Source organism: Mytilus trossulus, chromosome 12 (genome assembly GCF_036588685.1).
Source record: "Mytilus trossulus isolate FHL-02 chromosome 12, PNRI_Mtr1.1.1.hap1, whole genome shotgun sequence".
NCBI lineage: Eukaryota > Metazoa > Mollusca > Bivalvia > Mytilida > Mytilidae > Mytilus > Mytilus trossulus.
In genome coordinates, this window is record NC_086384.1 from 13,456,851 (window position 1) to 13,468,857 (window position 12,007).

A 12,007-nucleotide genomic window follows, 5' to 3' on the forward strand; every position below is an offset into this window, starting at 1 on the left:
AGGTGCAATGGTTTAACAATTGATTTTGAAAAAAAGAAGATGTAGTACAATGTATTATTTCCAAATGACAAGTGTAAAATAATTTAAACTAGAAAATGTACGGCCTAATGTATGCACCAAATAATGAACAAAAAACGAATATGTAACACATTAACAAACGTCAATCACCGAATTTCAGGCAGCACAGGGTACATTTTGCCTGTTTGTCAGATCTGAAGTACCTGTTTTCGTACATCCGATGCTACGGGAAACAGTTCTTTTGTATAGGCTATTATATGCAATTGTAGGTATGTTGATTTGTTCAGTACAAGACACCATAAAGTGTTGCTTTGACATGCAGTTATTGTCACTTTATTTTGAAATTAAAACAAAAGAGCTGTGCTTGCTTGAAATTGAGAAATTTAACATGGAAAGGAATAAGGCTATGAACTAGTGGTGTTCTTTCTTATCGGAGGCATTAGTGTTCCTATGTTATAACTTACAAAATGTCCCCAAAACAACCTTTTAAGATTAATTTTCGGAGACAAAAAAAAATGTAAGTTTAATTCTATCAGTTTGGCCCATGCCCTTTTAAAGAACAATTGCTCAACTTTATTAGAAGACTTGTATTAGGTAATTGCCTTGGTTTCTATATGTAAAGACAAAACATCTAACAGAACACACTATTCGGATAAAATACGAAATTTCATCATCATTGTTAAAAAAAATTAAAGGACCGACTATCATCGATTTACATTCAACTCATTTTGACTGCTGAAAAAGGGCTATCCCTTTAAATATTTGCAGTTATTATCAATGCAATAGTTAGCAAATGTGCTATTTTAAGAGTTTTTTTTCCACACTAAATATGTTCCTGAATATGATTTGAAGTTACTCTGAAAGACGATTTTTTTTCTATGGAGGATTTAATTTTGTTCATTTCGTGGAAGGAATATAATTTTATCCATGTAATTTAAACCACCACGAAAATTTAAACATCACATAATGTCACTTCCATTTATTTGAAACCACGAAATTAAATTCCCATTCTTATATAGAGACAAGTTGTCAAAAGCATGAAATTTTAACCTCACAACACTTGCTTAAAGATTTGTATTCATTTGGCTGTGTATGGGGTATAAATAATTAATACGCAGTGTAAGTCCGGTTAGAAGTTAAGTAAATTGTAAGAATGTTAAGAAACGTTAGAGGGCTCCGTATCTGGCCTGCTGCAAGGTCAAATGTCTGTCCCCGACCAACGAAACCTTGACATTCTTTCCAAGGGGCACACCGAATTTCAGCCTTAAATGATGGCAAATCCTACATGTACCGATTATTTTTTAGTTTGCTATCGTCCGGAATGTACATATTAACATCATCAGTGTCATTTGTCAATGAACAAGCAAATACTTCTTTACTTCATTCATATGTAACCGATAGTGCTCAACATGTCCTTTATTACAACAAGGATTACAGTTATGTGATTTAAGCAGGTAATGTTTTACTCTTGTGAATGGGGAAGTGACTCATACAGTATGTGTTATATCTGAATCCTTTAATATGTGTTAAACTTTCTGAATCCTTCAATAATTGTGTTATCTGAATCTTTCAGTATTTGTTTTATTTTAATCCAGACCTTCAGTATGTGTTTTATTTGAATCCTTTAATATTTGTTTATCTGAATCCTTCAATATGTGTTTATCTGAATGCTTTAATATGTGTTTATTTGAATCCTTCAATATGTGTTAGTCTGAATCCATTAATATGTTTATATGAATCCTGTAAATTGTGCTTTTCTGAATTCTTCAATATGATAAGATCAGATAATAATAAATTACATTTCAAATAGTGGACCCAGTATAGGTATAATGAGTACGTTGATTTTTTATCACACAATTATCAATAGACAAAAAAATAAAAACAGAAATATGTGTTTTATCTGAATCCTTCAATGTGTGTTTTATATGAATCCCTTCAATATGTGTTTTATCTGAATCTTTCAATATGTGTTTTATATGGATCCTTCAATATGTGTTTTATATGAATCCTTCAATCTTTGTTTTATCTGAATCCTTCAATGTGTGTTATATCTGAATCCTTCAATAGGTGTTTTATCTGATTCCTTAAATAGGTGTTTTATATGAATCCTTCAATTTGTGTTTTATCTGAATCCTTCAATATGTGTTTTATCTGAATCTTTCAATATGTGTTTAAACTGAATCCTTCAATATGTGTTTTATCTGATTCCTTAAATATGTGTTTTATCTGATTCCTTAAATATGTGTTTTGTCTGAATCCTTCAATATGTGTTTTATCTGAATTCTTCAATATGTGTTTTATATGAATCCTTCAATATGTGTTTTATATGAATCAAAACTTCAATCTGTGTTTTAACTAAATCCTTCAATATGTGTTTTATCTAAATCCTTCAATATGTGTTTTGTCTGAATCCTTCAATATGTGTTTTATCTGAATCCTTCAATATGTGTTTTATATGAATCCTTCAATTTGTGTTTTATATGAATCAAAACTTCAATTTGTGTTTTATATAAATCCTTCAATATGTGTTTTATCTGAATCCTTCAATATGTGTTTTATATGAATCCTTCAATTTTTTTTATGAATCCTTAAATATGTGTTTTTTATGAATCTTTCAATTTGTGTATTTTATCTGAAATGTTCATTATGTGTTTCATCTGAATTCTTCAATATGTGTTTTATCTGATTCCTTAAATATGTGTTTTATCTGAATCATTCAATGTGTGTTTTTATCTGAATCGTTCAATATATGTTGTGTCAATTCGTTTTTGTTTTGATGGCAATGTTTTCTTGTCTATGTACGTTTGTGTGAAAGACATGTTTAAATAGGAATAGGTATATTCGACTCCATTCACCATGTTTATTAGTTATAATTGTCCTGTATTAACGATTTCTTCAAATGTCGTGTAGACAGGAAAATGTTATCCTACATTTTTTTGTCGACACTCTTGTTGCGTTTTTAAGAAAACTGAATTTAACAGAGAGAAAATCATAATCTTCAAAATTGATCAGCCGAATAAGTTCTACCAACACGGAAAATGTCACAAATTCTTATATTTTATTTATAACACATAAAACGTATATTTAGATTACAAAAAGTTCAAAAGTAAACACATATTATTACTTTTTATCAAACTCACACATGCCTCTCATCAAACTCACTCATTCTTTCTCAGACGTACAGGACTTACAAACATGTTGGACTCGGTCTCTCAGAATTGATAGATACTTTGAAACTATAGCCGCATAAACTTAAGACTGAACACGCATGTTACACTCAAAAGCACACATGTCGAACTCGGACGCACTCGTTTTCCACACACATGTTGAACTCAATCATACAAAATAATAACGAATATAAGACGATCATGAATACAAGCAGATCAATCAATAATAATAAATTAAAAACAAAAAAATAAACAATGCCTTACAATAATAAAGGTGAACAAAGGACAATATAGCAATTAAGGGAGCCTATTTTACATCCTCCCTCCCCCCTCCCACTTTTCCCCAAATATTAGACGAACAATAAATGAAGAAAGTACAAAAAATTGAATAAGGAAGAAAACAAAGACTAAAACGGCCACTCAAACTGTCAAACATATATGTTAATCTTATTTTGAATATAAATTCCTATAGTAGCCAAATTATGAATTTTCGATCTGATTATTAACCGTTGACTTCTTTTGTACAACGAACAACACAACCCATTTTAATTCTTTCTTTATAATAGGTACATTGCTTTTGTAAGTACTGAATCTACTGATATTTTGCTCGTTTGTGGCCTATTTTGAAACGGCCTCGTTTATTTAGTTATGATGGATACATAGCAGTATGAAATTTTGAAATTAAAACAAAATTTAAGGCCATATGTTTCAGGACTAGTATGTTCCATATATCATGTTAAAATCTACGAGTTAGCGGCAGCCTATCATGAATTTGTGTTTGTACACGCTTGCAATTACATTAATTTGAATTGTCCATAATGACGGATTTTTTTGATAATTTTCTTTTGGGGTATGTGTTGCCGAAAAAAATCGTAATCGTTGAATGTGTACATACTTTAATTAAGATGGTTAAATTAATATGTTAATTAATATCATTATAAGACTCCTAGATTTGTTTTTAATAACTATATAGTATATGAATTGTATGTATTAATGAATTACCTTATAGTATTATTTGTTGCTTACTATACTTAATGTAATATTAATTATAATACTTGATACCTATAACCTGAATTGCTTTTGATATACATTATTTAAATTATATGCTAAATAAGCATTGAATCCGGGTTACCTGGTTAACTGAACAAGGAGATATTTTCATGTTGCCTGGATTACGGCCAGTGGGGAATATGCCATGAATACTCATAAAATTAAGCATGGAAATGGGGAATGCACCACAGAGACAACAACCCGACCATAGAGTAGACAATAACCTAGTTACGCCAATGGGTTTTTAATGCATCGAGAAACTCCCGCAAGCGGAGGAGTCCTTCAACTGGCCCCTAAACAAATATGTATACTGGTTCATACTTAACTCCGAATTACACACAAGTAAATTAAAAATTGAAAATCATACAAGACTAAAAAAACCTGAGGTTCCTGACTTGGGACAGGCGCAAAAATGTTGCGTGGTTCAACATGCTTTTTTGAGATCTCGACCCTCCCCCTATACCCCTAGCCAATGTAAAAAAACAAAACAAACACAAAACACAACTTACAGTAAAACTCATTCATATTTAAAATGAAATTGAACAGTTTAGTCTGTTTTCAAATGTTGTTATAGTATTCCACATTTCTAATGAATTCGTATCATTTTTTAAAATATTCAAATAAAATAAACTGCATGGCTGACTATGTAAACTACTTATCACAGGTTCAACATAAAATGTCGGCATAAACATATTTATCTTTAAGAGCAAAGATAAAAATCCACTTCCATAAACATCCTCTAGCCATAAATAAGGTACATTCTTTGATGCTCTGTACATTTTTCTTACAACGTCAATTGACATCAAAGAACTGTGTCCTGCACAATATGGGAGAAACTTTGTGAACGGATATTCCTCCAGTGTTATAAACCATTTATTGTTCATGTCACGAACCGGAACATTTTCAGTTATTGTTTTACATTCCAGAACATTTGATGCTTGTCCAGCATTTAGCTTCTCTGTCAAGTATGGTACTAGGAGTGGGATATTGATTGTAATATCATCGTCCATCTTGATGACGAATTTCGCATTATTGCAGAAATTATTCACCCAAAATAAACTAAAGACAAGTTTATATGTTAAATTCCTGTATGAATCTATGAAATTACCTTGAATTATGTCCATGTATTTTCTACTTTCATGTTGGATTTCTTTTTGAAGTGTTATGTTTTCAGTTTTGCCAAGCACAAATACATGTTCAATGCGTCTATTCTGAAAACTTAAAACGGTTCCAATCGTAGATCTTATCAAGATTCGTTCAGCAAAATTTCCCGGCGCCACATGTATAAAAACTAAAAGAAAAATATTTTTCCCTTTGCATTTCAGATTTTGATTTATCAATAGTTCGTAGCGATGTTGATTGATAAATGGGTCCATAAGTTCAGCAGCAGAAGCATTGGTGTAATAGCTCTCAAACTCCGTCGATATATTTCTTCCATGAAATAATGGTATTTTCGGATTTTCGGTTTGTGTTTTCTTCATAGCGTATACCATTGTCTCCGTAACATATGTTACTTTCTCCGTTACGTATTGTAATTTCTGCGTAGCGTACGCTAACGTTTTATCAAAGCTGTTATACATTGTTTGATGGTAAGTCGAAAAGGAAACTATCACTGTCTTATTATAAAACACTAAGGTAAATAACCACAAAACTAACATAGATACTCTCTGTACAAACTTCATACTTTTATCCAATGAACTCACTAAATTCTTCCTTCACTTCCGATATTTGTTTTAGGCGTCAAACCCGTCTTTTTCAGTGCATGAAATGAATCTAGTTTTAGTTTTATTCACCTAGTGTCCATATATATATATATATACATAAAGGGCCAGTATCAATGAAGATATCTTCGTTATCACTGACTCTTTAATAATTCAATTTCTATGTTGATCCAATTATTTAATTTGTTTTATTTCCTGTTAATTGTGTGTCCCTCTGGTCAAAAGGCATTTAATAAAATTCAATATGAATGTAAGGTCATCAAAATAAGCTGATTGAAAGTCCAGCCAATACTATATATTGCATAATACATAGATCTATGAATTGGTCAGTAGCTATCCCAAGGTGAAGCAATAAAAAGTTATATAATGTCAATACTCAAAAATATGTATCTGCATGTTTATGTTTACGATAACGATTATCTAGACAAATCCATGTCATCCGTGCTAGATTGGAGCTGTTTCTACATGTTAATTTAGCTGCTGGCATATGTATAGAAACTAAACGAAATTCAATTTCCATTTGAAATTCAATTATAGTATACTACTTTTTATTAGACCCCACCTAAGATCATAGAGGGGCATTATGTTTTTTCTGGTATGTGCGTCTGTTCGTTCATCCGTCCGTTCTATCGTTCGTCTGTCCCGCTTCAGGTTAAAGTTATTGGTCGAGGTATATTTTGATGAAGTTGAAGTCCGTTCAACCTGGAACTCTTAGTATACTTGTTCCTTATGATATGATATTTCTAATTGTAATGCCAGATTAGAGTTCTGACCCCAATTTTACGGTCCACTGAACATAAAAAATGATAGTGGGAGTGGGGCATCCGTGTACCGGGGACAAATTCTTGTTTGTCGTATACATTTGTAATTTTTTCTAAGTTAAACCTTCCAACTTATATAATTTTTTTTTTATCTCAATATAACATGTATAATTAGGAGATAAAAAACTTCAATGATAAACCCAGAGCTGCAACGCTAGACACAGCAATCCTATTTGTCGTATTTGACTTTCAGCCTATCTCGTCTGGACTTTAGCTGGCCTGGTAAAAACGAAGAATTCTAAAATAACTATTATATTTTATTACATCTGAAATCTCATGGTAACACTTATGATATTATATGCTGACATGTATACGTAGTTGACACAAATAAGACAAGGATCGGAAAGTTTAAATCAAAACGTAACAATATATAAATAACACATAGCTGAGAGGGTGATAGAGCAGATTGGTACCCCAAGAAAACGTTGTCAACCGCGGTTATTTAATTTATTATACAGAAAGTCCTATCATTATTGTTTTTTTTATAGACCAATTTTATTTTAAAAGTATTTTCTATGATGTAACGTACATAACAACGTTACGGTTACAGGAAATGAACTCGTTATGATTATTCGAGATTCATCCTGCTGTCAGTAATATTTATTGACAGAGTTATCGAACTTATTTTTACAGTGTACAATAGAAAATTAAATGTAATTTAGTGTCTAAATAAACAACAGGATTGGATATATGTTATTACAACTTAACATAATCCTATACAAATATTTACGTTACATAAAAAGTCAAGATGACAGCAAATATACATTTAAAAGTATTTCAATTCAATATTTTATTAAAGTCTCATCTCTCAATAATATATTATACAACAATACATTTATGTAAAAATATTAAGATATAAAAAGAGAGCCATTCTGTACAGAATTACAAGAGACTATAACATTAAAATTATTTAAAGGATTAATCTATAATTATAAACATATTGACAGGAACATTATTTACAGTATAGATTTTTTAAACATTTCTACGTCTATTTAAAATAAGATTACAGGCAATTCAGTGGTTGTCGTTTGTTTATGTGTTACATATTTGTTTTTCGTTCATTTTTTTACTAAATAAGGCCGTTAGTTTTCTCGTTTGAATTGTTTTGTCTTATCGGGGCCTTTTATAGCTGACAATGCGGTATGGGCTTTGCTCATTGTTGAAGGCCATACGGTGACCTATAGTTGTTAATGTTTGTGTCATTTTGGTCTTTTGTGGATAGTTGTCTCATTGGCAATCATGCCACATCTTCTTTTTTATATTTGGTACAACTACGAATCATATTATTATCTGTAAATAAAAACAATAATATCTGTTTATCATTATAAGTCATAAAATCACTATTAAAATGTGTTGCTTCATCAAATATTTTTTTTTCTTCTAAAATCGTCATATAAAGCACACGATAAAATAACATGGGGTTTATCTTCTAAAATATTCATACAATTATCACAGACTCGATCATTTAAAATTAATTTTTCAAACCACGTTTCTATTCTTAGTGGTGCTACACCAATCGAAATTTGGAAATGAGAACTCCTTTGCGAAAATGGCATTGGAATTTTACAGTAAATTTCCGTTTCAAAACTGTTCCTAAATACATTATATGTACGAAGTTTGTTACCCCCTTTGCCAGATAAAGCTTTCTCTGACTGTAAATTGCATTACCACTGTTCGACATATTTACATTTTAGACGTAACAGTATTGACACCTGAAGTACTATAAACATATTCTGTAAGTACGATTGGAAAAGTATTAACTTAAATGGACATGTATATGTTGTACCGACTTTCTGTGCTGTGTCTGATGACTTTTAGCACCTGGTGTAAAACAAGAGAAAGTTCTAGTAAATATAGATGTTTATTTCTTGAAATCAGTAATCAAAGTGCTACAGATTATACACAATAAAATAGCAAGTCTCACTTGATAATAAATTTAGAGTTTCACAAATGAACTAAATTAAGGTACATAACTCTATGCAAATTTTAACTAATTAAATAAAACTTGCCCAAACTATATTTTAACTACGTTTTACTTTAACGTTTTATCAAAGCTGTTATACATTGTTTGATGGTAAGTTGAAAAGGAAACTATCACTGTCTTATTATAAAACACTAAGGTAAATAACCACAAAACTAACATAGATACTCTCTGTACAAACTTCATACTTTTATCCAATGAACTCACTAAATTCTTCCTTCACTTCCGATATTTGTTTTAGGCGTCAAACCCGTCTATTTCAGTGCATGAAATCAATCTAGTTTTAGTTTCGTTCACCTAGTGTCTATAATATAAGGGCCAGCGACAATGCAGATATTTTCATTATCTCTGGCTCTTTAATAATTCAATTGCTATGTTGATCCAATTATTTAATTTGTTTTATTTCCTGTTAATTGTGTGTCCCTCTGGTCAAAAGGCATTTAATAAAATTGAATATGAATGTAAGGTCATCTAAATAAGCTGATTGAAAGTCCAGCCAATACTATATATTGCATAATACATAGGTCTATGAATTGGTCAGTAGCTATCCCAAGGTGAAGCAATAAAAAGTTATATAATGTCAATACTCAAAAATATGTATCTGCATGTTTATGTTTACGATAACGATTAACTAGACAAATCCATGTCATCCGTGCTAGATTGGAGCTGTTTCTACATGTTAATTTAGCTGCTGGCATATGTATAGAAACTAAACAAAATTCAATTTCCATTTGAAATTCAATTATAGTATACTACTTTTTATTAGACCCCACCTAAGATCATATAGGGGCATTATGTTTTTTTCTGGTATGTGCGTCTGTTCGTTCATCCGTCCGTTCTATCGTTCGTCTGTCCCGCTTCAGGTTAAAGTTATTGGTCGAGGTATATTTTGATGAAGTTGAAGTCCAATCAACCTGGAACTCTTAGTATACTTGTTCCTTATGATATGATATTTCTAATTGTAATGCCAGATTAGAGTTCTGACCCCAATTTTACGGTCCACTGAACATAAAAAATGATAGTGGGAGTGGGGCATCCGTGTACCGGGGACACATTCTTGTTTGTCGTCTACATTTGTAATTTTTTCTAAGTTAAACCTTCTAACTTATATAAAAAAAATTTATCTCAATATAACATGTATAATTAGGAGATTAAAAACTTCAATGATAAACCCAGAGCTGCAACGCTAGACACAGCAATCTTATTTGTCGTATTTGACTTTCAGCCTATCTCGTCTGGACTTTAGCTGGCCTGGTAAAAACGAAGAATTCTAAAATAACTATTATATTTTATTACATCTGAAATCTCATGGTAACACTTATAATATTATATGCTGACATGTATACGTAGTTGACACAAAGAAGACAAGGATCGGAAAGTGTAAATCAAAACGTAACAATATATAAATAACACATAGCTGAGAGGGTGATAGAGCAGATTGGTACCCCAAGAAAACGTTGTCAACCGCGGTTATTTAATTTATTATACTGAAAGTCCTATCATTATTGTTTTTTGTATAGACTAATTTTATTTTAAAAGTATTTTCTATGATGTCACGTACATAACAACGTTACGGTTCGTTATGATTATTCGAGATTCATCCTGCTGTCAGTAATATATATTGACAGAGTTATCGAACTTATTATCACAGTGTACAATAGAAAATTAAATGTAATTTAGTGTCTAAATAAACAATAGGATTGGATATATGTTATTACAACTTAACATAATCCTATACAAATATTTACGTTACATAAAAAGTCAAGATGACAGCAAATATACATTTAAAAGTATTTCAATTCAATATTTTTTTTAAGTCTCATCTCTCAATAATATATTATACAACATTACATTTATGTTAAAATATTTAGATATAAAAAGAGAGCCATTCTGTACAGAATTACAAGAGACTATAACATTAAAAATTATATAAAGGATTAATCTATAATTATAAACATATTGACAGGAACATTATTTACAGTATAGATTTTTTAAACATTTCTACGTCTATTTAAAATAAGATTACAGGCAATTCAGTGGTTGTCGTTTGTTTATGTGTTACATATTTGTTTTTCATTCATTTTTTTACTAAATAAGGCCGTTAGTTTTCTCGTTTGAATTGTTTTGCATTGTCTTATCAGGGCCTTTAATAGCTGACTATGTGGTATGGGCTTTGCTCATTGTTGAAGGCCGTACGGTGACCTATAGTTGTTAATGTTTGTGTCATTTTGGTCTTTTGTGGATAGTTGTCTCATTGGCAATCATACCACATCTTCTTTTTTGTATTTGGTACAACTACAAATCATATTATTATCTGTAAATAAAAACTCTAATGTCTATTTATCATTAAAAGATATAAAATCACTATTAAAATGTGTTGCTTCAACAATTTTTTTTCTTTCTTAAATCGTCATATAAAGGACACGATAAAATAACATGGGCTTTATCTTCTAAAATATTCATACAATTATCACAGACTCGACCTTTTAGAATTAGTTTTTCTAATCTCCCCGTTTCTATTCTTAGTGGTGCTACACCACATCGGAATTTGGCAAAAGAACTCCTTTGCGAAAAAAGCATTGGAATTTTACAATAAGTTTCCGTTTCAAAACTGTTCTTAAATAGATTATATGCACGAAGTTTGTTACCACCTTTACCAGATAAAGCTTTCTCTGACTGTAAATTGCATTACCACTGTTCGACATATTTACATTTTAGACGTAACAGTATTGACACCTGCCATAAACTATAAACATATTCTGTAAGTACGATTGGAAAAGTATTAACTTAAATGGACATGTATTGATAAAGGTTAGATAATAACATGTTGATACCATTCTAAGTTCTAAGGTAATCGAAGAATCAGTTTGTTTGGTTAATATTACTACTATTTTCAATTTGAAATGGATTGGCTATTGGTCTAATAAAAGAATTATTAGTATTGTTGTACCGACTTTCTGTGCTGTGTCTGATGACTTTTAGCACCTGGTGTAAAACAAGAAAAAGTTCTAGTAAATATAGATGTTTATTTATTGAAATCAGTAATCAAAGTGCTTCAGATTTTACACAATAAAATAGCAAGTCTCACTTGATAATAAATTTAGAATTTCATAAATGAACTAAATTAAGGGACACAACTCTATGCAAATTTTAACTAATTAAATAAAACTTGCCCAAACTATATTTTATCAAGTGAAACCGCTTTACAAAACTTAACGCACAGGTTAATGCATAATACAATATGTTAAA

General features: G+C 30.6%; 1 protein-coding gene across 1 annotated transcript; it reads right to left on the minus strand.

Annotated features, from left to right (window-relative positions):
* Positions 1-3,153: 3,153 nt before the first annotated feature.
* On the minus strand, positions 3,154-6,020 carry LOC134692856 (beta-1,3-galactosyltransferase 5-like). Its single transcript, XM_063553463.1, has one exon. The coding sequence runs from the start codon at positions 5,915-5,917 to the stop codon at positions 4,763-4,765; it is 1,155 nt and encodes a 384-aa protein (XP_063409533.1). The 5' UTR covers positions 5,918-6,020; the 3' UTR covers positions 3,154-4,762.
* Positions 6,021-12,007: the final 5,987 nt, after the last annotated feature.

Coding starts and splice junctions, on each gene's coding strand:
- LOC134692856 (XM_063553463.1), bottom strand. CDS start 5,917: ATGAAGTTTGTACAGAGAGTATCTATGTTAGTTTTGTGGTTATTTACC.